Consider the following 27,348-nt stretch of genomic DNA (forward strand, 5'->3'; position numbering starts at 1 on the left):
CACATAAACACACAGTGGCTCTGGTCGGAAGGATGAAGATATTCAGGGCCCTCCATCTTACCTCACCTATTCAAATTCTCTTTCGGACTCAGGGAGAGAGGATGGTGAGTGAATAAGTGAATGAGTAAATGAGTGAATGACTGATTGTTCAAGTTAGATAAAGAAAAGATGGACAAAGAGAGCGAGTGACAGACAAACCCACGAGAGAGTATTGTTCCTTCATTAGGGGTTACTCTCATGGGTAACATTAGTCTGAACACCCAGTCAACCACAATACACTCATCTCTATAGTGAGCGTGCACACACACATACACACACACACATACAAGCACACAGCCACACAGAGCGACAGAGAGATATAGATGGAAAGAAGAGAGATGAGAGAGCTTAGTAAAGTGGATCAAGAATGGCGAATTTCATTAAAGCACAGTGATATTCTGCATTCTGAATATGAAATACACAGACATGATGATGTATTTTGGAAAAATGTAACTGTTCACAGGAGAACATTGTGTCTCCTTCGTACAGATACCAGATAACAAAAGTTGCACTCCTCGACCCTGACATGAATGACAACTCACTTCTCACTACAATTAAAGCAATGCGTTTTAATAGGTAGTTACACATCACAATCATACATCATCCAGCTATGTCAACTAGAGATTAATTTAGTTACATAATAAAAAGGTGGCAGTAGGGCAGCATAATGTTACCCAGTAAAACTGTGCCCAGGTTCATCTGTGTTGACACAACAACCAAACTGAAGGAAACAGCCCATAACCATGACAATCCACTGGACTGCTCGTTGTTTTCTATACATTTGAATGTAGTATGAGCCTGCATAGCAAGAGCATTCTGCCCCCAAACTCTGTTACTAAACATAAATATAAGACAACAGAGTCTGCCTTAAATGTCCTGGGCCTTACATTTGTACTTGTCGTGAGCCACCGCAAAAGGCATGATAAATGAATAAATGAAACTGTTGAAAGTTACACAAAAAACTGAGGAAGTGACCCGCAGTGGCTGCATGGCCTCTTCCTGTTGGAGGGCAGTGTGGGCGTGGCTTTCAGGCCAAGGAGAGGGAGGGTTTTGGTTGTGGTTGTTAAAGTTAGTTCATTTCTGTTTACTACTCACACAGAGAGTGAGGGTGACTGACAGTGAGACCTTGTAGCTAACAGAGAGAGAAAGACAGAGAGAGAGAGAGAGAGAGAGAGAGAGAGAGAGAGAGAGAGAGGGAGAGAGAGAGAGAGGGACAGACAGACAGGGGTAGAGAAATATGTATAGAGAGATAAAGAGAGTCAGATAGTGGAGGGACAGGGCAGTGTGGGAAGAGTGGGCTGTTGTGGGTTCCCTGCTGAAGTGGCACAGTTCAAGCAGTAGCCAGAGAGGCAGGTGAGGGAGAAGGAAAGAGAGGGAAGGACTGTCGACATAACCATCTCCAGAGACCAAGAAGAGGGAGAGAAAAGTGAAGGCAAGAGTGACAAGAGAGTAAGACAAAGAGAGTCCTTGAAAAGTTCATCCCTGCCAGAATGCTGAGAAGAAAGAGAAGCGTGTCCTTTGGCGGGTTTGGATGGTACGTTACCTTACTTTACTTCATGCCACATGGTGGGGTATACGACGGGGTTTATATGTTGTATGCGTGTGGCTGTGTGGGTTTATGTGTGTGCAAAGGCACATGCTTCTGCTGCAGTGCTTCTATGAATGCAATGTGCATGGGAGTGTTTGTGTTGTGGGTGTGCGTGTGTATGTTTGTATGTGTGTGTGTTATGTTTGTGTGTGTGGGTGTGTGTGTGCCTGTATGTGCGTGTGTGGAAGGAAGGATGGGTGGAGGGCTCTGACTGTCTGTCTGTGAGGGAGGCTTGTGGTGCAGTGGTTTGGCTGCCTTGTGCTTAGTCTCTGTCTGTGCTGTCTCCACCAGGGAGAATGGGATCACACTGGGCTCCTGAATGGAGCGTTCTGTCATAGGCCTGCTCTTTGGCACAGTCCGGATCTCTGCCTGTCTGTCTGTCTGTTCTATGGATAGTGTTGTTTTTATCACAGTGATGTGCTGTGTGTCATATAGCTGTCTTCTGATATCTTTTGATCAGTAGTATTACGTAGTACTCAGTATTTGTGCATGTGAGAGGAGAGGGAAGTGGAAAAGAGAGAGGAGGGGATGGGAGAGGAGGGGATGAGAGAGGAGGGGATGGGAGAGGAGGGGATGAGAGAGGATGGGATGGGAGAGGAGGGGATGAGAGAGGAGGGGATGAGAGAGGAGGGGATGGGAGAGGAGGGGATGAGAGAGGAGGGGATGGGAGAGGAGGGGATGGGAGAGGAGGGGATGAGAGAGGAGGGGATGGGAGAGGAGGGGATGAGAGAGGAGGGGATGGGAGAGGAGGGGATGAGAGAGGAGGGGATGGGAGAGGCGGGGATGAGAGAGGAGGGGATGAGAGAGGAGGGGATGAGAGAGGAGGGGATGAGAGAGGAGGGGATGGGAGAGGAGGGGATGGGAGAGGAGGGGATGAGAGAGGATGGGATGGGAGAGGAGGGGATGAGAGAGGAGGGGATGGAAGAGGAGGGAATGAGAGAGGAGGGGATGGGAGAGGAGGGGTTGAGAGAGGACGGGATGGGAGAGGAGGGGATGAGAGAGGAGGGGATGGGAGAGGAGGGGTTGAGAGAGGAGGGGATGGGAGAGGGTAGAAAACGAAGAGGAGGGAAAAGTAGAGGAGAGGATGAGTAAAGCTGGAATTTTGCAGAGATGGCACTAAGTTGATTGCACCCGTGAATGAGATATATTGTACTGTAAGCTGCTTTGGTGCTTTCATTCGTATGCAACTTAACTCAAACACACTTTGTAGTTCTCTTGTATTCATGGCTCAAAATAATGTTTTTCGATCAGTTCTTAGAAATGGGTTTGATTTATTTGCCTGTGGCACAGAAACCATAAAATAGGCCCAAAACCCTGCACATCCTGAGCACTAGAACAGGGAAACGGGGACAGAGAGAGAGTTAGCATAAGGACTTGAAGAGGCAGATACTGCAACACTCCAATAATAAACGATGCCATCTGTGAGGCAAACAGAGTGCTGCCCATAGGTCCTTATCTCTTCTCTGCTGTCATTATTCAGTATGGACAGACTGCATAACATCCTTGTGATGGGAGTAGATTTCATTCAGACAGTGCACTTGATTTGCTTTACGAGGGATTGTTGTGCCAAAGCCAGAATCAGGGCTGGTTCGAAGGGTCTTTAGAAGAAAGCAGTTACAGCCCTGTAAAGTCTCCATCTTAGTTTGGTAGAGACATAGGCTTAGTTTCTAACACTGTACACTGGACATGATACCCGTAGTCAGGTTCACTCATTAGAGAACTATGAATAGGTACTCTGTATTTGAACAGGAAATTCGACATTAAAACTGGTTTGCCTTTCCAGCTTTCACAAGCTCACCTTACCAGGATGCAACAGGCCTGTATTTAGTAAAGTACATTGAGGGAATCTGAGCTTGGCTTGTTCGACTAACGTGAGAACCACAATGCTGTTGAAACAATTCTGATGTTCATTCACTTCCTTTTTTTGTCTCTTTGTGACCACGTAAACACATTTTCTAGACTGAAACTGGATTGTAATACAATATTTCCAGTTCAAGCCTCTGAAATCTGAGATGTTGCTGTGATGGCATTTCAAACGATGGAAAACATTTCAATCATATTCAAATCTATCAGGTTTGTTTACATCTAGGATGACACAAAAGTAAGGAAGTCAACAGCAGTGTGTTTTGAGACACACAAGTACTGTCCACTCACACTACTACAGTTTCTACTTGTATATGTAATTGCTGTGAGGCCTGTATTATGACATGGCAACCTGTAACCCTTGGTGACAGCTTCATGACAGCTGACCCGATGGTGTCAGGTAAAGAACATACTGTGCCTGGCTGGGTCCAGCACTGCCCCTCTGACTCATACAACACCAGTCCTTGCCCACTGTGTAAATTGTCTGGCCTCTGCACTTTATCTCAATCACTCCATTAGAACTGGGCTTGCATTGGTCCTGTTCCAGTATTACCATCACATTGGTAACGTCATAATCAGGTGATGAAAAAAGATATGGAGATGGTTAATGTAGGCTCATAACATGTGCATGCGGAAGACGATAAAATGCAATAACAGTTATCTCTCTCTGCTTCTACCCTACCTCGCTCCCTCTCCCTTCTCCCTCCTGTCCCTTCCTCCCTTCTCTCTCCCTCACTTCTCCTGTCCCCCAGGATTGACAAGTCCAGCCTCGCGGCTCTGAAAGCCCGGTAAGTGTTTTCCTTCTCCAGGGACAACTCAGATGGGTAGAGCCGTCTGTGTCCTGCTAATAAATACTGCATGTGGTCGGTGGGAGGAGCTGGACCTCTGTATGCGACCAGCTGCAGGAGCAGTTATGAGTCTGTGGTCCGGGGTTGATGCAGAATAGCTGCACGAACTGAGATGAGTAGAATGGGGGGATAATTTACAGAGAGAGAGACAAATAGAGAGAGAGGAAGGAACGGGATGCAAAACCAAAACGAGTGGGGGAAGAGAGAAGCCTTGGGCAGACTGCCACATGCTTCTAGCGAGATGCGTGGGATGGGAGGATGATGGAGGAAAGGAGAGGAGAAGAGCTATTTGGAAACGCGACGTTTGATAAGAAACAAACAGTATTTTGAACATTCTGGTCCTATCTTTCTGCCCAGCCCTATTCTTGTCGTCACTCAGGGTTGGGCACCTCTGTTCACCCTGTCACTGCTGGCTCTGTCACCATCATTCTTTCAAATTTTCCACATCTCGCTCTCTCATATTGGTCGCTTCTCAAATTCTCATCCTATGACCCTGACACCCTCTCGCTCCTTCACCCTTCTCACCCTCCCACCCCTCTACACTCTCACCCTCCCACCCCTCTACACTCTCACCCTCCCACCCCTCTAAACTCTCACCCTCCCACCCCTCTACACTCTCACCCTCCCATTTTCTCATCCAGCCCATTTCTCCCTTTTTCACCCTTCTCAACCTTCCAACCCTCTGCGCTGCCACACTCTTATCCTCTCTCTCTCTCTCTCTCTCTCTCTCTCTCTCTCTCTCTCTCTCTCTCTCTCTCTCTCTCTCTCTCTCTCTCTCTCTCTCTCTCTCTCTCTCTCTCTCTCTCTCTCTCATCCCTTCTCTCACCCTCTCACAGTCTCATCCTCTCATCCTTTGTCCTCTCACCTGTTTTCATGATTCTGCCCCGGAGACTGGAGGGCTCTCTTTCATCCCTGTGTGATCCCAAAGCTGTCTGAATGAAGGTGTGTATTAAGTATTCACCGTCCACAAATAGGAGATGTTTAATAATGGAGAGGAGGGCTCTCCTCTGTGGTCTGTCCATCTCTTCATCATGCACACACACACACACACACACACACACACACACTCACATACACACACACACACATATACATTCACATGTTCACACATACATGAATGCGGGCGCACACACACACACCCACACACACACGGACACTGGTATGCACAAATCCACATGCACGCATGAACATGGTTCACACCCATTCACACACATACACACACCTACACACGTCCCTGGTCAGGCTTTATTATGCAGCTTGGAGTGGTCCTGAATATGAATGAGGTAGTCGTGACTCCTGTACTGTGCTATACTAATGAGCGCTGGCCAGCTGCTGTCTACGTGTGTTTGTGTGTGGATTTGTGAGTCGGTGAGTTTTGCAACGTACATTCCTTATTGTTTCATTTATTTTCCTCTTGACCAACAGAGCCCTGCAGCACGGAGTCCAATACCAATTTTCCTTTGGGGACAGTCAAGTTCAATTGTATCTTATCGAGAACTAGGCAGCATGTCTGACCTTTCCACCTCCGAGTCTGGTCATTGACATGGGCAGGATTAAAGAGGGAGAGCCCAGGGCTCTGGGGAAGGTGGGTGGAGAGGGGTAGGGTGACTGCAGCGAATGGAGGGACTGCAGAGGAACAAGGGAGGAGTAAAGAGGGAGACGTGAAGAGGGTAACGTGAAAGTGGTGGTCTTCAAAGAGTCTATCTACAGGTGTGGTGGGTAGCAGGTGTTCCTTTTTATGTTTCCAGCTCTCTGCTCTGGCCAGTGCTTGTACAGTGTGCACCATTCATTCTCACTGTGTGTGCGTGTGTCTGTAAGTACATGTCAGACCTGGTCAGCACGACTTTGTTGATGGACCCACTTGAGGATATGAGAGATTTTTTTATGTATTCTTTACTGTTATCTTCCACCTTCTTGTTCTCTCTCTTGCATAGTCTTCAGATCACTCCCTCTCTTCTTTCTTTCCTGCTCTCCTTGTCTCTCTCTCGCTCTCTCTTTCCTGTCCCCTCTCTTTGCCTCCCCTTTGGCCTTGTGAGCGCTCTGCATTCACTCTGCACTCAAAGTACCTCATTAATAACAGCATAATCAGGACTGTTTTTTATGAGTGTGTACGAGCAATTGTGAATGTGTGTGGTGTGTGTAGGTGTTTAGGGGGGATTGTGTATGTGTGTGTTTGTGTGCATCAAAAGCGGTGGCAGTGCATGAATATGAGGAGAGGAGGGACACAGTGGACTAAGGCTTGAAGGGAGAGCAGGTTGCAAAACCGTCAACCTCTAAACATGCCTCGCAAGCTCTGGTGAGTCCTTTCCTTTCCCTCTTTCCGTCTGTTGTTCTGTCTTTCTGTTTGTCTTTGTAGTTTAAGCGAGGTGTATTCTTTCTTGGTCGAGTGGAGAAAGATAAGCACCTCCAGTTCAGGTGATGGGTCCGTGGCAGTTTGATGTAGCATGCAGGTGTGGGTGAATCTGGGAGTGCTCACAAATGATTCGGTTCGGTGTTAGAGAGGACATCGAGAGGCAATGATCCATATTTGTTTTATGTGCATCCCTCTCCTGTCCTCCTCTTGTTTTCTCCCTCTCACATGCCGGTGTGAAAATGCAGCAGTGTTTTGGTGTATGCGTGTGTTTGTGTGTGTCTGTGTAATCCTACAGGAGGTAATTAAACTCGGCAGGAAGGCTAACATCCCATCATGCTCTCTGCTGAGCTCAGACGATACAGCTGCTCCAACCCCAGGGTGCGTTCAGCTGTTTCAAACTGTTTTCTCCATTTAGCAGCAGTCTGTGGGCCTACTGAACAAAGTGTTTTCTTGAGGTGGTGAACAACCTTGAACGCTCACAAGCCGTTAAGAGGGTGCCTGCAAATTTGTCTTTTGATCTTGATTTGACAATCCAATACAATTCTTAAACTGGATTTTCATATCCTTCTTTTATCCTTTGTCAGACACGAAACACTTTACAAGGTAAGAACTCAAATCACTTCAACAAGATCACTGTGATCTGGTTCAAGTGTTTTCACCTAGCTGCTCCCTCTAAATATCTCCTGTGGGCGTAACCTCTTTAGGCGAACTACGCAGGCTACAACAACACCATAGAGTGTTGACAGCACACTCTCTTTGGCTCCTCTAAGAGGAGCCTTGTAGCCAGGTGGCCATGTTGTTACAATACCTGCCTGGCAGTTCCAGCAGAAACTCCAAAGCTGCTTCTATTTCTGGAGCCTGCTATTTACTCCAGAGCAGGAGGGCTTGGTTAGCAAACAAGAACCAGGGCTGAGCTTGTTGCTGCTCTGTCTTGGTCTGGAAATACAGTTACTTCTCGCTATGCACCTGTTTGGTGACATGCGGGATCAACACCACATTCAAACTAAAACTAGGACATTAGCAAACAAAAACAATCCCCATAGCCCCTGGCCCCTACACTCTACCTGTTACCTTCCTACCCCTTATCCCCTTACTCTCTAGTTTCTATGGTAACCAGGGGTTGGATGTTAGGGACCGAGGGGCTTTGTGTTGTCATGCATTTGTATGGTGGTGACATATCACAAGTTCACGCCGCATTCTCTCCTCAGGGCCTGTTCACAACCCCATCATGAGTCACTCCCAAGCCACAGCAGGGTTTTTATGCAGCGTGATGTTTCAGGAAGTAGTACTGAGTCATGCTCCATGGCCCGTGGGAAATAGGTACAGAAACCATGCTGAACCGCAGATTCAAAAATCATGGGTGTTTTATAGGAAGTGGTGCCCAACCCTTTCCTGTGACCTGAAGGCACACTTGTTAGCCACCCACCCAGCCCCTCCCTACTGGGTACTGCGGACAAGATGCTCATCTATTTCTTGCTCAAACTGCTCAATTGATGTAGTGGTGATTCAACATTGACTATAGCTTCTACTGATCACATGTATTTTTGGGAATAGTGATCTGTCTGCTTGTCCTTCATGCTTAGAAAGTGTTGTTTTCATCTGCTAGCTACAATATATGCATTGAGCTATTGTGCTGTTGGCATGCCATATCTGTTTTGTCCACCAGAGGGGGCCAAAAGAGAAGATGATGAAAAATACTGGTGGTTACTGATGCTCTTTTGAGAAAGTAAGGTTTACACCAACAGTCATAAAGTTTAACCACAAGAGGGAGACGTATACTTGTTGTGTAACTCCACTGGGCTGGACATGATGCTTTCAGCTCTACCTGTCATGGTATTGGACAGTGTTTTACCTGTTCCTGACCTGACTGGTGATGTCATTTATATCACTCCCAAAATACTTGAGAATAATACAAAATACAAACAACCCTCAGTTCTACACTACTGCAATGGTACTGTAGGGTGATGTTTTCAGTATATATTTTTTGCCTCTATTTGAGTTGACATACAATGTTTTTTTTAGGGTTAAGTATGCATTTTCTTTATATATCTCTGTTGGACAGTTATCAATATGTACTCCCATTTCTGCTTATAAGATTTCCGCTAAAGGAGGTGTGGGCTCCCCATGCTCAGGGTATTGGCCATATGTCTTTGTGTGATTTTCTGCCTCCATGTTTTTATCTCAGATCATTATTGTTAAGAGCCTCACCCTTTGGGGAGCTTCCAAAGCTGTTGCCATGACAGCAGAGACATAATATACCTCATCACATGTTTATCACCTGTGGGATCTTCCACCAAGGCCCACAACCATGGCAATGCCTGTATGGACCTCACCAACTGTGGAATGTTCTCCCATACTGGATCCCAATATGGCTGGTTGCTGTGTATATGTGCTGTATGCCTCTAGGGGTTCTGTCCTATACTGTCACAAGATTGGCTGTCCTGTGACTTGAGAGGACAGGTGAAAGGGTGGTGACCTTTTTATTTTACCCTCAGAACCTTGTTTTTATTATTTGATTGACTAGTTTAATATGTAGGAAAGGGGTGCTGTGGCAGACAGAACCAATAGTAGAAGAGACAAAAGATACATGGTGAAGCTAGGATTGTGATCTTGAATGTTTTTTACCCTAGATGAGACATACCCGGTATTGTTGGGTTACCATAGACTCTGTGAGTCTAATGAGCCTCTTGAAATAATCTCCAGACGTTAAAACATTCAGGAAACAATACATTATGTACCATAAGGAGTTTTGTTGGTCGATTTTACAGAAGCAATTTTCCTCACGTTGTTCAAATCACCATCCCTTTTCAACACGGTTGGGCTTTTTTATGCTGATATCGAGTGAAGAGTTGCTCTCCCAGCTGGTCCAGTTGAAGTGAAAGCTGCCGTCTATTCTGTTGAGTTGCAGCACATTCAGGGACGCTGTAGCTGGAGTGAAGTTAGCTACGGTCTCTGTTGTACGAACGTCTCCATGAAGATGCTGCTGCCTAGTATTAGAAACGCAACATCATTCACACACACACACCCACCTGACACACACACACGCACAAAACGCATGCATTCAGTTATCTCTGATGTGTGTGTTGCCTATTATACTGAGCCGTCTCATCTTGACGCCCTCAGTGGACCAGCTGCCTCTTCTGAAAAATATTTACTTCTTCCCATCCCCCCCGTTTGTGGGTATACACACTTACACACATGCACACATACACACACACACACACACACACACACACACACACACACACACACACACACACACACACACACACACACACACACACACACACACACACACACACACACACACACACACACTGATAAGAGCACCATCTGGCCAGCGTGCTTTAATGGGGTTGTTAAGGCCCCATAAAGTAGCCTCTTGCCCATTGAGAGTATGCCTCACATCTAGGCTGCAGGGCCTAAGGGGCCTGGAGGTGGAGGAGAGGTAAAACATGAACACATCCATGCTATCACACACACACTCTCTCTCTCTCTCTCTCTCTCTCTCTCTCTCTCTCTCTCTCTCTCTCTCTCTCTCTCTCTCTCTCTCTCTCTCTCTCTCTCTCTCTCTCTCTCTCTCTCTCTCTCTCTCTCTCTGTCTTTTACTTCAGCGTCTGTCTGAGAAGAGAAGAGGAAAGATGAAGTGTGTGTTTGGGTGTGTGAGTACTACAGCTCACCAGCACACAGCTTCTCACACGAACAGACACCTGTTAACCACCAAGCCCTTCTGTTCATCACTGCACATGTAATGTTGGATGAAGAGAACTCAATAACCTAACCTCACCTCACCTAACTTTTGAGAGTAAGCCTTTATATATAGTCTAATATGTTGTTGAACGAACACAACCAAATTCCTGATGATGCATAGATGCGTCGTCTGTGTCAGTGGGTGTACTTTACTTTGTCTCGCTTCCAGATATGAACTAACATGAAACCACAGTTGCATACAGCTAAACCTGCCACTCTGACAGTAAGGGATTTGTTGTCTCTCTTTGCCTGTGTTTGTTTGTCTCTGAGGGCTGTTTCTCTGTGTATTCTGAATGCTTTTCTAATGGCTCTCCCTCTTAACAAAGCCAGACACTGTTGCTGTTGGAAACCAGCACTGGAGGAGAGCGTTGTGGAAGGGTGGCCAGCAGTGACAGACACATCCTCGCTGCAAATAAAAGGCTCTCCACGAGCCCTGAGCTGACAGAGGAAGAATAAGATAGAGAGAGGGGGAGAGGTAGAGAAAGAGAGGAAGAGGTAGAATAAAGAAAGAAAGATGGAAGGAGAGAGGGGAGGATGAGAAAGAGTTAGGAGAAGGAGAGAAGGAGAGAGAGAGACAGAGAGTGAGGTACATAAGCAAGACTGAGGGCAGGAGAGAGAGAGGGGGAAGAGAAACTGGAGAGAGAGGTAGAGAGAGGAAGAGCGAATAAAACAGCGTGGAAACAGTGACGCTTAACTCTGATTGAACACAGCCACAGAGGACAGCAACTCCTTCTTCTCTGTTCCTCTCAAGACAGTTTGAATCTCTAGCCTTTCCTAAAATACCCTTGACACTGGGATTTAACGTCGGAAGAGTACAACAGAAGCAGAGATAGAAAGAGAGACACACAGAGAAAAGATAAAGGGAGAAAGATAGGAGGCACAGACTGACATAAAGACATATTGAAAGATAAACAGATAGAAAAAGACAGGCAGAAAGGTAAAGAGGTTGAGAAGCAGTCATCACATAGAAATGAAGCAAACAAAAGACTGCTCTAAAAAACGAGAAAGATAAAAAAGGTATGAATGAAAGAATGTTTTCATATGTCCTTGTTCGGTGACCCTTACCTGGGTCAAGATGCGATGAATGGGCTGTGGAGCACACTCCTTCTTGTTCTTTTTGTCTCTTTTTCTTCTCCTCCTCTGACCTGCTCTGTGTGTCCCCACTCTGACCCCCTAGGGTCAAACCCCCATGATTATCAGTACAACAGCTGTGAACATGTGTACTCTCTTAGTGCACTGGGTTGTCAGTGCTGTGTGAATTCTGCACACTCTAAATATATATCAGAATGACACTCATGTTGCACTGCATGTTGTGTTTCACATACTCACTATGCAAATACATTCTCAGTACCCCCCCCCCCCGTGTCTCTTACACGCACACACACACACACACACACACACACACACACACACACACACACACACACACACACACACACACACACACACACACACACACACACTACTACAATGAGAGGAAATATTGAATATGTGGCTTTGGGGTACTTATCTTCTGTCATAGATGACTTGTGAGAAATCTATTAAAACTGCAGGCTGGGGCCTGTTCCATGTTTCAGAGGCTAGCTGAGATGGCCCTGTCTCCCTTCACCAGCTCAGCTCCAACCCAATTTTCTTTCAAAGGAATTATTTATCTCCATATTACCACCCATACCTGTCTGGCTGTATTTCAAATGTGACTTGTTTTGCTGCCATTTTGATGGATACAAAAGACTCCAAGCTTAGTGATACTGATGCATTGAATGGATTCTGAATATATTCCTTTTGCATCCAAATGTTTGGTGGTTTCCTTGATGAATGGAAGTGAACGCATACAGTGTGTTTCTATTGTGTGTTTTCATGTGTCTTTGTATGTGTGTGTGTGTGCGTGTGTATGTGCGTGTGTGTGCCCGTATGTGAGGCTGTGTGTTTGTGTCTCTTTGTGTTGGTTAATTTATTTTTCTCTCCATATGCCATTTGCCCCTTCTCTCCTCTCTCACCATCCCTCCATCCCAGTTTCCAGGGGTGAGGGAAGGGTTAACAAGCTGTCCTTGAATCCCTTTTGGCCAATAGGACAAGCAGGAAATTGATTTAGGAGCCAGATGTGATAAATGACATTTATGCATTGAAGAGGAAGGGGAGGTGAAGGAGGAAGATGCACTGGCTGGAGGCTGAGAGATAGAACAGAGCAAAACAGGGGTTGAGACGTGAAACCAGACAACCTTAAACAGAGAGCGGAAGAGCGAGAGAGAGAGTGAGAGAGAGAGAGATAGATAGATAGAGATTTATATGGAGAGAGAATGAGAGAGACTGACAGTGATAGAAAGAGAGAGATCGAGATGAGACTGAGACGAGGAGTGAGGGGTAGAGAGAGAGAGGGAAACACGATAGAGAGAGTGGCAGAGATAGCGCATGTGTTTCAATATATGTTAGCTTTATCCATGTCTGAGGGAATATTATTAAAAGCCTAGCCTTCCATTGCAAATGGGAGAAATACAATTATGCTACAAAGAGCGCAGAGTCTGCCAAATGACACTGATGACATTTTGATCGACGGCCACAAAAGGGATGGAGCAGTCGGCGACCGCTTAGTGATTAGCAAAAAAAAAAAAACATCCTGATTCGATGATAGAGCAATCATGGTTGACAAAAGAAAAGATCTCTCCCATTCTGGTGTCTGATTCCCTGTTGTCCTCTTCTTCTGAGTCCATCAATGCTCTCTCTCTATTTCTCTCCTCTCATTCTTTCCAGCGATGGCCCCTGGTGGCAAATATTAGAGGGATGGTCAAGTGTTTTCTTTCAGACTGTGGGTTTGGAAGGAAGGGATGATGGATGAATGAAAGAGAAAGGGAAGGTAGGGGAAAGGGGGGGGAATGAAAAGGGGAGGCATCGTGACCCTCCTGTTTTGCAAGAATCCTTTGCTAGCACCATGAGAGCACTGTGATGGATGGTCCATCAGGCAATGTCTTAGACGCCTCTGGGGCCTTAGAGCAGGTCCTTAATAGTCGTCTGGGCTGAGAGAGGTGTGTGTGTGTGTGTGTGTAAAGTGTGTGCCAGTGTGGGTGGGTGAGGTCAGGTTGTGTGTTTGTGTGTGTGTGTGTGTATGTCTGTGTTTATCTGTGTGTGTTTGGATTCGTGTGTGTAGGGCTTTTCAGTGAGAGAACACTTGAGATGATCTCTCACAGAGAGTTTTACATCAACTTCCTCTTTAGTTTATCACCCTTATTACCTTCACCTCTGGCCCAACAGGGAGTGAGGTGTCTGTGTGTTTGTGTGTTTGTGTGTGTCTGTGAGGTGTCTGTGTGTTTGTGTGTGTGTTTGTGTGTGTCGGCATGGCAGCCAGAGACAGAGACAAGCAACAGGTTGACATATGGACGACCTGTAGAAATCACAAGGCCTTGAGTTTCCAAGGCCCCATGTTATAGAGAGGAAACCCCAGGTCCATGAACACTTGGGTTCCAGTCTTAGCATTGAAAACAACCCTTCTCAGAGTTAACAGCTGACTGTGCTAACATTTGTAAGACCCTGTTGTTGTGCAAAGTGCCCAAATTATTTACAACATGTTGGTGACACCTGCGTATTGCTCCCCCCAGCCACTCTCAGTGCCTCTCACTCTTCATATCTCTCAAATGTATCTCTTTCTCTATATTCCCTTCTCTATATATCTCCTTCTCTCTCTCTCTGGCTCTCTCTCTTTTCTTTTCTCCTTCTCTCGAATGCTCCCTCTCCATCTGTCGCAGTTGGACTAACACATGGTGTCTAGTTTGGGCCACTCAGCATTGAAGCCCCCTAGCTCTAGGCATCATCTCACTCTCCCCTCTCTTGTCTTCTCTCTCTCTCTCTCTCTCTCTCTCTCTCTCTCTCTCTCTCTCTCTCTCTCTCTCTCTCTCTCTCTCTCTTACTCCCTCTCCCCTTCTCTGGTTATCTCTCTATTTTCGTCTGCGAGGGGTGGAGCAGCTGAGACGGAGCGACGGGGAGAACACGGAGATTAAACGCAAACGGAGAGAGAGAGATGAAAAAGAAGATCAGGCGACGTAAACAGAGTGAACAGAGAGAAAGACACAAGCGGGCAGCCGGTGAAAGATGGAAACAGAGTGAGAGTGATGGAGAGGGTGTGTTTCCAGGCAGTGATACTGACAGGCTGTCTCTTTTGTGGGGCACCACCACTTCAGTGTTCTGGCCCCAACGTCAGCTTTTCAGGGACAAATCCACTCAGGAGGGGGGGGGGGGTGGAGGCCCTGAGGAGTGGAGGGATGGGCTGAAGGCTGGTGACGGTGGCGCTGTTGATGTTGTTGTCTTGGCTGCGGATGTTGTTGATGATGATGATGATGTGTTAATTGTGTTGTTGTTGATGGTGATGATGTTTCTGTAGTCAGAGGGACTGGTGGCTGGGGGCTTGCAGGGCACGATGGTTACAGGCCAGACATCAGATGTGCTGTGGAGGCTTTATGGTGGGTGTCGGGGTACTGGTGGGTTGGAGGGTGCTGCATCTTATGGTGGTGGTGAACGTCACCAGGAGTTTGGAGAAGAACATCTAGAACACTTTAGCCTGTGCATTACTAGGTTCAAAACTCAACTGAGTTTGACATCAAGCCTGGGGTATTTGTAAAAACAGCATCCACAGTATTACTGATTCTATTGTGTGTGCTCATGCAGAATTCTGCTTTCTCAGATGACCACGTGTTGGGGTTGCATCAACATACATTAGTGTTTACATAGTTTAATGTTAGGAACATTATGACATGAGACCACATGACCTGTGTTTATTTTTACACTTGAGATGCAGTGACACAGTGACACACAGTATGGATGTACACACACACACACACACACACACACACACTAATGAACATCCCTGGCTTGCCCAGGGTCAGATGCTGCAGTGATAATTACAGTGGCTGTGGTCGTTGTGGTAATTAAAAGGTTGTCTGGAGTTTAATGCCTCAAGAATTTCATAGAACTTTCAAGTGCACTTGATATACTTACTTGAAATGCTGCAATCATGCAGATAAGAGGAGAGCGTGTGTGGTCAAGTGTGTGTTCACACACAAGACTGGATCGTGTGTGCACTGGATGGGTTTGTATGTATATGTAGGAATCAGTCTTGGTCAATTACTTTTTTGTTTACTTGTGCACACATAGTTTGTGTTCAAAATAGGAGAGTCTAAATAAGTGTTATTATTCATAGCATTGTTATTCTTTTTACAGTAGCCCTCAATTCTAAACCCAATAAACGATCCATCACGTACGGCTGCCATTCATCAACACATCTCAGAAAGGACGAAATATACTGCACCACTGCAGTGGAGCCTACTGTAGCTTCTTACCTTGGGTTATAGCTGACAGGTGCTGTGATAGGCGTCGCATACATAAATGTTGTACAAGAGGCCTGTCGTCGCAGTATGAAGGTGAAAGCAGTAAAACAGTGAGAAAGCGTCAAGCAAGTAGGCTAGAGGGGTGCAAAGCCAACACCGGGTTATGTTAGCCCTGGGCTAGATTTAGAGATACAACTCTGTGAGCTAGTGTGGCTGCAGCAGCACGAGTGAGGTCATCACTCACTGAAGTGAGCACCATCACCAGCCAGAGCGGCAAGGCAGGGATGTGTGTGTGTGTGTGTTTGTGAGTGTGTGCAGGGCTGATAGGGTTGTGGAGGATGAGTGGAGGGGCCACATGTTTGCCATGTGCTGCACTGTGCTATTTCAGGCCTGAGAGTTTAGCTTGGCTCTCGAAAGGGTAGCTAAACACAGAGGACCCCTAGCCACTTTCAACTTGTACCAGAGACAAGTATGTGTGTGTGTGTGTGTGCCTGTGCATGTTTGGCATACATACATACTTATTTCAAGTGTAGTAAAATGTTGTGCGTGTACAGTACGTTATGCGTGTGTGTGTTGGTTCATGTGCGGGTGTGTGACTGAGTGAGAGTCTGTTCCTTTGAGGTCATAGCTGTCTCGTGACAGGGGACTGTTATCCAAGATCTGTGAGATGGAAGGAGTGGGAAGTGTGGAACGCAGAGGAGGGGTGTGGATAGGAGGAGCTGACAGAGAGAAATAGATAGAGGCCAAAAAGAAAGATTGGGACAGGGACAGAGGGAGGGAAGGAGTAAAAAAAAAGGTGTTACTCAGCACAAGTGGTGAAGGTCATGCATTCATGTGCCTTGTTCCTGGGTTTGTTCATGTGGCACTGTTATTGTTGCGTGCATGCGTGTATGTGTGTGCTTGCATGTGTCAACTGTGGTATGTGTGCGCTTGCGACCATGGTTGTCTTACAGTTTTACTGAGACAGTAATGCATGTGGTGTTATTTGTGCTACAATGGCAGAGGAACGTTTGTTGATAAAGTGGGATGGGTGCTGTGTGTAATTTGCTGTCACTGTGTGCATTTATCTCTTTTGCATGTGTGTGTGGGCTTGGACGTGAGCATGTGTAACAGACAGGAACACAGGTTGTCAGCGCTGTCTGTGTGACAGCAGGGGACAAGGCCGCCCCCTGTGGAGGTGGGAATGATGTGTGAGTTTGTATGTGTGCGCATGTGTGTGTATGTGTGTTTGGGGGGGGGGGGGCTGTAGAGGTGTGCGACCCCTAGAGAACAGTCACACTGAGGGGGTCATTACCTGAAAGTATGTGTGTGTGTGTGTTTGAAGATCTGTGTGCGCATGATAAAAGGCAGAAGGATGGAGGTGTGTGTGGACACGTACAAATGACAGTTGCTACAAAGGAATCCCTGTGTGGACTAAAGCTCACCAGGTGGATTCTAAAGCTAGCTGTTTGTCTGTTCATCCCTCTCACACCCCAACCCCCCAGCCCAAGAGACCCACCTTGCACACACAAGCACATGCACATGCACACACAGTATGTGGGCCCTCTGTGGGTCATGTGACCTTCAGATAACCTGTAGGTTGGCCATATTTCAGGTCTTCAAAGGTGAACAGGAAGACAGGGGTTCCTCAGGCAGGATTTGGGGCGGCAGTCACGTAACCATGGCGCTGAGAGAAAGGGGGGGGGACTAAGCTGCATCCCCACCTCGTTATCATATTTGCTGTCATGTTTGTTGTTCCCTTGGTCTAGTTCTGCTCTTGATTCTAAAGAATGTCTCTGAACAGACAGAGTTATCTGGCACATTCCAGATTTTATGTTGGGGGAGGTGGTGGTGGTGGTGGGGGGGGGGGGGGGTCTATCAAAGAGACTCTGCTGTTGAGGTTGATGAAGTTGAATACCAGAGCAGCTCCTCATTAACATGCTAACTACACAGCTCAGAGGGCAGCCCAGGTCAAATAGTCAGACCTCTGAAATTGGAATCCGGCATTGTTGAAAGACAAAGGGACGACAGGAAAGGAGCATTTGAGTAAGGAATTAAAGGAGTTACTGTACTGTAGGCAGTATGGAATGAACGAAGAAATTATGTAATAATAGAAGGAGAGAAGGAAGGTGAGAATGAAGGAAGCAACATAGGAAGGAATGGAGGTAGGAAGGAGGTAGCAAGAAAGAGAGAATAGAGGGAAGGAGGGAACTCACTGAGTGGAGCAAGTAAGCTCGGAGAGGAGAAGGAACAGGTGGCCACAAAAAAACAGAATGGGTGCAGTGCATCCTGGGAGCAGGGCTCTGTAGTATTTATGGAGCTTTCGAATAATCTGGGCATGGAGAAGGGGAGAGAGAAACAAAGAGGTTGTGTTCGAGGAATTGCATGAAGAGAGAAAGAAAGATGGAACACTCCCATGTTTTCTCACACACTGTACATTGATGCTACTGAATGGTTCATTTTGTTAGGAGTCATGCTTATATTCCGATGTCCTTGGAAAACCACAAAGCCTTCTGATATGCTGATTAGCCTGTTTGAATTGAGATTACAACCAAATTTAGAGATAGCAATTTAGAGAGAGGGTGGAAGAAAGATGGGGGGAGTGAAAGAACAACAAGGTCACAGTGGAAATTAGATAGAAATCTAGCCGAATCATGGCCAGTCGAATGACAAGAACTGAGAAACGGGATTTACATGAGGAAGGTAAATAAATTCAGATTCTGAGAAAGAAAGAGAGAGAAGGACAGAGGCGACTGGTCGAGAGAGAGAGAGGGAAAGAGAGAGAGGAGGAGAAAGGGAGCGATGGAGAGATGGAGAGAGGGAGAGAGGACAACTGGGACAGAGGGAGAGAGGGAGAGAGAAGGGCAGAGCAGAAGGAGGAGGAGCGAGGGGTGGAGTCAATATCAAGCCCTGCCTATCAGACTGAAGGTGGGCAGGGCTAAAGAAACAGGAAGGTGGAGAAAGCCAGCGTGAGGGGAAGAGAGAGATACAGAAACAGAGGAAGAGAGTGCGTGTGAGAAGCAGAGAGGTAGACAGAGATGCTGAGCCACATTCACTGTGTCTGTGAGGCTGAGTGTGGCAGAACGCTTCTGATTAGGAACCACAGAACAATCAGTGCTGATAGAAAAAGGACCTACAGAACCTAATCTGGTACCCTGGATGACACGCTGGTTCGACAACATTGTGATATTCCACTGCTAGAATTGACCATCATAACCTGCGGGCTTACGGAACGTGATTTGGAACTTAAAATAGAGACACATCGCAGGCTGGTAGGGAAGTCTGAGGACCTTGCCAGCTTCCAGAACCAGACAAGAACCATGTCGGAGCCCAGCGGGAGGGTCCACTCCAAGAAGGCCGGGATCAGAGCTGCTGTGATCCTGATCGGACTTCTTCACAAGTCCAGACGGGCCAAGGAGAGAGAGAGGGAGAAGGAAAGAGAGAGGGAGAGAGAGAAAGAGAGAGAACAGTAGGTGAACTTTCCGTGGTCCTGGTGCCTTTGGCTTTGCGCCCAGCACTACCACTCTGCACTGCAGCCCCCAGAGGCGAAGGCTGAAACAGCTGTACTGGCCAGCTTTTTCACATGCCAGTAGCTGGTTGTTTGAATAGTTCAGTGTTGTGACTGTGTACAATGCAATACCTTTTTCTTTCACTTGACGATGACCATGGCTTGAAGTGGGTGTACTTGTTTTTCTGTGTACATTTGTGTACCCACACCCTGTGTGTGTTTGACACCAGTGTATCTGGGTCAGTGGAACTGACTGGAGAGAAAGAGAATTGTAAAAGGTAGATGTGTCTTATGTCTGTGGCAGACAGAGAGAGAGAGTGTGAGAGAGAAATGAGAGTTAAAGTAAAAGAGAGAATGAGAGACACAGGATAGAGAATGGGAGAAAGAGAGAGAGATAAGAGTCGACGTGAACAAGAGAATAAGAGAGAGATATATACAGAGCGATAGAGGTACAGTAGTGGGTGGGAGTGGGGGTAACTAGAGAGTGACAGTCCAAGCTTTTTCTCTGTACATCTAGCTTAAGTCAGTCCACTCAGGGCTAAACATATGGTTATGTTTGCTGGTTCATTGGCCTGGAAAGAAGTACACAATGAAAACACAGTAGTACCTCACACTAAACACACTTGATAAAATCACTAAAGACCAAAAGAATTGTCTCAATACTGTCAGCACACAAAGTGGGAAACATATTTTATGAAAGCACCAAGTATAACCTGTTTGTGTGTCGGTTTGTTTTATGTATGAAGGCAATTGCACAGCACAGGGAGAAAGAAAAAACAGAAATAGTTACAGACACCCTCAGGGCTTCCTCTCTCTCTCTCTCTCTCTCTCTCTCTCTCTCTCTCTCTCTCTCTCTCTCCCTCTCTCTCTCCCCATCTCTCTCTCTTTCTCTCTTTCTCTTTCTGTCTGTTGATAAATGCAAAACAACTTTGCATACCTTGTATGCACATTCACATACAGTATGTGCATTTGTGTGTGAACGTGTTTGAGTAAATGCATTTATCTGCCTTGGTGTAATTACTGCACACGTAAGATGGTGTATGTGTGTTTGCGCATGCAAGTGTGTGTGTGTGTGTGTGTGTGTGTGTGCGCATGTGTGTGTGTGTAAGTGTTTGATTGGCCTACTCCTTCCCTGAGGAGCACATGAAGCCTCTCCTAGGCAGCGAGGGGGTTTAATTCCAGTCTAACTAGAGTTGAGGACTCTTGATCAACTGTAAAACCCTGATTAGACTCCCCTACCTGTCTCTGATTACCATTAATCACACTCATCCCTGCTCCAGCACTTCCCCATGGACACAAGTGTGTATGCATTTGTGGAAATGTGGATGCGTGTTTTTGTGGCAGTGTTAATGTGTTCTGGTGTGCAAATGTTTGCATGAGTGAATGAGAGAGTGAGAGTGCGTGGGTGTGTTTGAACATTTTGCTAATCTGACTCTTATCACAAAGTCACCAGGGACCTTCACGGTATCTGAGACAACTCAACTTGCTTCCCCTCACCTCAGTCGTTGCAGATAGATGTGGAGAGAGAGACTGAATGGTGTGCTTGATCATAGAACAGTTTCTGACGGCATGAATCATCAAGCATGATTGGGTCTACTCTGTTGTCTGTCTTTCTTTTTTCCCCTCGTGTTGCTTGTCATCACCAGTTCACCCTCCTTTTCCAGCCATCTCCATTCTCCAACTTTCATTTAAAACAACCTCTCTTTATTTTCTTACTCAGCCCTCTTTCCAGTGCCCTTTCCTCTCTCTTGTGATTTGTTCTTTCTTTCTCTTTGTGGATTGCTGTCTCCCTTTGTGAAACAGTTGTGATTAGCAGCTGTTTGGGTTTGCAAGGATACTGCTCTGTCAGCACCCCCCCCCCCCCACACACACACACACAGTAAATCACTTTGACTTCCTTAAACGTGTGAGTGTGTTGATTGATCCTTCTGCAGCTCTGAAAGGGTACACAGAGTGACAGCGTGTGTGTGCATGTGTCATTGGTGTGTGTGACTGGACCAGTGATCTGTGCCCGGTAATGGATGAGGTGGCATTGTCTGTCTAACAAGTGCCCTGAGACGTCCCACCAACCACTACACCGCCTGAGCCCTATTTACAGAATATTGCACCCTGGGATTGAGGGGGTATTTTTAGACTGCGCTCATCGTTTCCCTCTCCGTCTCCTTCACCTTCTCTCTCCCTCCCTCTCTCTCTTTTTCTCTGTAATTATTTCCCATTCTCTCCTTCTCTTTCTGCCTCTCTCTCTCTCTCCTGTCCATCTTACTTTCTCTCCTCATCTCTTGGATCATTCATCACTCTCTAAACTCTCTCTCTCTGTCACACGTCGTGTCTGGGCCGACTGACTGGTTCAGAGGTTCAGAAATTCTTCGGAATATTACCACATTAGTCTTCATCAAGGCTTAGTTGAGGAACATGAAAGAATATGAAAACCTTGTCTGGAAGCAAAGTCCTTGCTTCCACTGATTCATTAATGTATCCCACCTTGCCATGAAGGGTTAGAAACCCTCCTATATTTAACCTGATGCAATTAGTAGAAACTCAAGCTGGGGCCATAAACACACTCGCGTGGACACACAGTTTCCTGGGGGCTCTCTCAATAACAGTGTGTGTTGGAGGTGAGCCCAGAAAGGGTGAGACCTTTCCTGGTGTTAAGTTACAGAAACACCCCTCTTCGCCCACCTCACTGGGGGCTGGGGGAGAGACGGGGGCAGGAGGGTGGCAGACATCGAAAGTATTTTCCAACTTTGTTTCTTACCTTGCCTCCTGCTTTAAATACCTGCCCTTGGATGGTTCCCCGGACGGATGGAGGTACAACGGAAAATACTTTGACAATCATCCAAGTAGTGAGCAAGTAGGAAGGACTGAAGGAAGGAGTGAGTGGGAAGGTGAGCTGAGAGAAAGGGAGGATGAGTGTAACGAGAGAGCAGAGCAACAGAAGCCAGCACCACAAAACAGCAGTGCAACGGACCAGCTTTGCACTACAACAGAGTAATCGAGAACAGAGCGACCCTACAGAGCAGCGGAACAGAGCAGTCGATTGCAGAGCAGTCGAGCAGTAGAGCGAAGCAGTGGACAACTAAACAACAGAACAGAGGAGTGGAACAGACCAGCAGAGGCGCGACCGGCATAGCCAGCGTGAGAGTGTGATTAGGCAGCAACAGGTTCTCCTGCGTGTGCGTGCGTGTGTGTGTGTGTGTGTGTCTGTGTCCAGTTGGACCAATGGGAAGGCTTGCCAAGTCATCTGCCGCCCCTGTGGTTCTGTTGGCACACACCAGAACCTCCCATCATCGTCTGTCGTATGCTGCTGGCATGGCAGCAGGGACGGAGGGCGTTCTGCTCCTCGTTCTACACCATCCTTTAAAAAAACAGAAGACTCCAGGCTCTGTCTGTCTGTATGGCACTATATAAACAGACTAGCGAAAGCCATTGCTCCGTTGTGTGATTAAACTACCAGTTTATGTAAAGCGATGTAGTTCAAGTGGCTCAGCCCAGGGAGAGATGCGGGAAAGGCGGCAACAAATGAAGGCTCTAGTTTTGGCAGACTTGTCCTTGACCGTCGCCCAAAACCCTGAACTCTACCTCCACCCCCCATGCATCCCTCCTTCTCTCCATTCCCGAAGGCCCTGTCCAGGGAGCACCTGGCTACCAAACAGCGCTATGACCTTGATTGAGATGGCAGTGCCCAAAGCTTCACAAACACTTACACGCACCCTTTTTGGACCAGTTTGTATCCAGCTGACACAGAGGTGTCTAACCTTTTCACGCTAAATAAGGTGTCAAGGCAATAACTGACCCTGCTTGTTGAGTGTGTGTTGTATGTGTTGGATAGTCTCTCTCTGAAATGAAATTCTCTCCTGCAGTCTATAAGGTCTCCATCTGAAAGCCAGGTCTCTGCTGAAGCTTCGTAACTCTGCAAGAACAAAGCTAAATGAAAGTGTTGACTCAATTTACTCAAAATTGATTGCATATTTGCTTGCCTTGATGTTGCGGTAGTAATTATTTCCAAATGTCATTTGAGAGAACAATTCCAATTATTCCCTGGCTTATTTGTGTATCTGTGGCAGTGTGTGTGTGTGTGTGTGTGTGTCAGTGCCTTCATCTGTGTGCCTGGTCATTGATAATGAGAATGTTGGGTTCACTAGCTGGTCAGTCCACCCAACTCCCCTCCCTTCTTTCCCCTGCTTTCTCTTTTGTTCAACTCTATGTCTCTGTGTGTGTGTGTATATATATAGCCTGCAGATCGACACACCACAGAGGGGTTTCATAGGAAAAACAGTCCCGTTGACCCTCTTGATTACCTGACGTGCTTAAGGCCCCTGAAGTTATCCTTCACAGGGTCCCTTTACCCGCTGGCCTACACATTACACTACATTACACATTACACTACACTACCCCAGGTTGTGCAGCTAGCTTCAGTAGATAGTCACTCCACTTATTTGCATGTAACAAAAACAATTTTTTAAAATATTAAGTTAAATACTGTATGTATTTTTATGGATCCTATGTATATATATAAATAATTATTCATACATTACATGCAGATGCTCCCCATTGATAACATGAATATAAAAGTAGGCACGGTCTAGAAATAAGCAATAGACTTCATGCAGACAGCCTGTTACATGAGCTCTAATAGGATCTTGCAACCTGGTGTTGTAACACAGACATGGAACATTGAAATCAGTGGGAACACACAGCTTCCATACACTTTCATCAATCTGATTACAGAATACCATGGCTCTGTGTGTGCACATATCCGTATGTGTGTGTACGTGGGTGGGTTTTTCTTGTGTGTGTGTGCTTGTGTGCTTGTGTGAGTGTGTGTGCGTGTGTGTGTGTGTTGGTCTGGCTCTGGCCTTTAAGGAGTGACAGGGGGCAGGCTCTCTCTGTTTGTATTTCTGCCTCCAGGACAGATCGACATATAATTGATCCAGATCTGTGTCAGGGAGCAGCCATTACCATCAGATATGACAGGGTCTGATGCTACAACTCTGTCTGCTGTCACTACAAATAATAATGATTATGATGATGATAGCGGGGGCGGGCGGAGGGAGAGGTGGAGGAAGAGGATCATGGCCATGGGTGTTACAGAATGATGGGGATGAAGGGAATGATGGCTGTGTGGGGGATGATGAGGATGATGAGGAAGATGGCAACGATGATGTCTTTTTTACTGTGGGACACAATGTGTACAGTAAGGTGCCAGTGTAAGAGCTGTACCCCAGGCCTCTCTCTCTCTCTCTCTCTCTCTCTCTCTCTCTCTCTCTCTCTCTCTCTCTCTCTCTCTCTCTCTCTCTCTCTCTCTCTCTCTCTCTCTCTCTCTCTCTCCACAATATCAATGGCACTGCAGCTGAGCTGATGAACTTTTCATGCCGTCTGTGTTTCTGTCCATTTAATACGCAGCATGTCGAAAGCATTATAGGCTTGGTCGGAGCTGTGTTGATTTCACAGTCTTTGAAAGATGATCCCAAAACACGATTGAGTTTCATCAAACAAGACACTGTATCAGGGCTCAAAATAGAAAGTCACAATTAGGATTTAATTGGTTGGAACATCTTTCCCCACCTCCCTCCCCCTATTGATCGACCTCCTCCTTCTCCTCCTTCCGTTCTGTCGTTCCCTCCTTCCTCTTCCTCACCTCGCCCTCATGCTATCTTCTGGCTTCCTCCTGGGTGTTCTCAGCAGCTAGATGAGACGTGGGGATGCACCAGGGGAACATGACACAAACACAACTGCAGAGGAGAAGCCATTAGGAATGAATCAACTCTAATTAGAACTAATAAAGAGGGAGTGGGGGGGGGGGGAGGGGACGTGCGTCTGTGTTGATGTTGGAAGTTAGAAACGGTAGATGTTGTGGCGATGCCGTGGCACTCCTTTTAGCTTTCTTTTTCTCCACTGCTCATGTTCCTTCTTTTCGCATGACCAGAGTCTCTGCCTTTTGTCTGTCTCCAAATCCTACTGCCTTGGTATAAATGTCAGAGAATATAAATGGCCACCTTTAGAGTGACCTGTTTGAAATGAAGAGGAGCGGGGATTTGGGAGGAGATAGAAAGGGACACAATTTACTGATGTTCCCCATCTCACCTGTGTTGGTGAGTGATCTGATGGCCACTCAAACAATAGACAGTATTTCTTTCTCTTGTTTTCTGTATCAAAGTGTCTGTGTCTGCCTACTCGGACTGTACTGTCCTTTAAAGGCAAGTTCTGTTCCGTCCCTTCTTTCTGTCGACCTTCTATGCTTCTCTGTCGGCTCGGTTTTCCTTTGTCATCCTGCGTCTCCCTCCCTCTGGCCACCCCTCCACCCCTGCACCCCTCCACTCCTCTCTTCCTCCAACTCCTCCCTCTTCCTCCCTCCCTCCATTGCTTTCATGGTGATGCAGACATTGCTTCATTACAATGGGGACAGGCGACAAGGACAACAACACTGCTGTACATCACACACACACTCACACACACATACATACATACATACATACATACATATATACACACATACACACACACACATACATGCACACATGCAGCACCACCCACCCACGGCACTTTGAGACTGTGTATATATAAGAGAGACAGAGAGAGGGAGAGAGAGAGAGTGTGTGTGAGAGAGAGAGGTAGAGGGAGAGGGGGAGAGTGGAACAGAGAGAGAGGCAGAAAGGCAGAGAGACAGAGACCTGTAGGATAGTCGCATCGCAGTTGCCAGCCCAAGGGAGAGAGGTCTTTTCCACTTTAACAGCAGCAGTGACAACAGCTAAAGTGCAACAGAAACTAAGTATGAGACAAAGAAATTACTGTAGTTTCCCTGGTTTTGTAGTGGTTGCTATGCACTCTTTGGGTGTGTGCAAAGCCAGTATGCCTGTGTTTAGTTAGTGTCCACCCTTGGCCACTCTCTAGAATCAGCAGTAATGGAAGACTGGTAAAGACAGAGCTCTTTTGTGCGAGCGCTGATTCTGTGGAAAGAATTTGCATGGTGAGATGGTGAGAGTCTGAGGCTAGGGCTGAGGCTAGGGCTGGGGCTGGGGCTCGGGCTGGGGCTCGGGCTGGGCTCAGGCAGGGACCTGGGGCAGAAGTAGAGGCAGAGGTAGAGGCAGATGTAGGCTGTGGAGTATCTAGATTGAGGAGAAAACTGTTTGAGGGATATGTTTGAAGTGAAAGGTTTAGGTTGCATGTTACAAAGACAGCAGTAGCCAGATGTTAGTCAGGACATGTGTCATTTCCTTTGTAAATGGGTGGTTCACAATTACATTTTATACCTTGGAAATGTTCTAATTTTAAGAAATTGTCTACTCGTTTGTTCCACAGTTCAAAACATTTCCAGACACTGTACACTAAACATGCAGATGCATGTTCCTATTTTTAGAATAGAAGGAAAGTTTTAAATAACATATTGTATGTTTCTTTTTCCTGACCTGTCTTGCAAAGATGTCACCATTTTTCTCAGAGTAGAGAGAGAGGTCAGTTTGACATTGAAATTGGAGTATGTTCATGTATTCAGGGGCAGGCTTTTAAAAGTGGTGGTCCTTATTGATTGTTGGGAATGATGAGAACAATAGTGGGAAAATGTATGAAATTGACTTTGAAATCAAAAACAGCGAATACCCCTTTTTCTTGGTGGCTTTTGGGGGAAATAACTTTTTCAGAAAATTGCCGACCAATACACACAAAGGGAGTGTATGTTGGTGTGTATCTACTGCGACATCTTCAATTCCGTGAATTCACTCCAAGTGGTGAAAGGACAGCTAGATAACATGTGGCCCAACTTCTCCTCAAGTCACAGTCTTTCCTTACTTCCTCTGGGACTGAAACACACACACAGACACACACTTTTTTGGAGCTGCCAAGTGCCAGGAGCCCACTGGACATTATCTGTCTTTTAAATATCGCAGTGACTCACTAGTGGCCGCGTCTGAGATCAGAGAGATGTGCTGCTGACACCTGTCCTCAGAGGCCCTGAAAGCCATCACACACCTCCCTGCTTCTCCCACACCTGGCTGGCTGAGGCAGCTCTCATCCAGGCATCAGCCTGCAGCCTACACCCTCCCCTCGTTGTCTGGACCTGCGGTATACTTCATCATCATCTTCCTCATCTTCATCTCTTCCTGTCTGCTTTT

At 46.6% G+C, this 27,348-nt stretch overlaps 1 protein-coding gene across 9 annotated transcripts in view; it reads left to right on the forward strand.

The window, feature by feature from the left end:
• rap1gap2a (RAP1 GTPase activating protein 2a) overlaps positions 1-27,348 on the forward strand; it is a 48,727-nt gene that overhangs the window by 4,716 nt on the left and 16,663 nt on the right. For 3 of the 9 annotated variants that reach the window (XR_009931671.1, XM_062473964.1, XM_062473966.1), the window contains exon 1: positions 18,708-19,201. Coding sequence is in view for 8 of the 9 variants with exons in the window: in XM_062473964.1 (XP_062329948.1) it covers positions 19,053-19,201 (149 nt within the window). In the remaining variant the exon portion in view is untranslated. Of the gene's footprint in view, positions 1-1,257; positions 1,574-4,242; positions 4,279-6,615; positions 6,635-18,707; positions 19,202-27,348 lie in introns of those variants that run through there. The other 6 variants (XM_062473965.1, XM_062473967.1, XM_062473968.1 and 3 more) reach the window with 5 other exon arrangements.

This window comes from Osmerus eperlanus, chromosome 11 (genome assembly GCF_963692335.1).
Source record: "Osmerus eperlanus chromosome 11, fOsmEpe2.1, whole genome shotgun sequence".
Classification (NCBI taxonomy): domain Eukaryota; kingdom Metazoa; phylum Chordata; class Actinopteri; order Osmeriformes; family Osmeridae; genus Osmerus; species Osmerus eperlanus.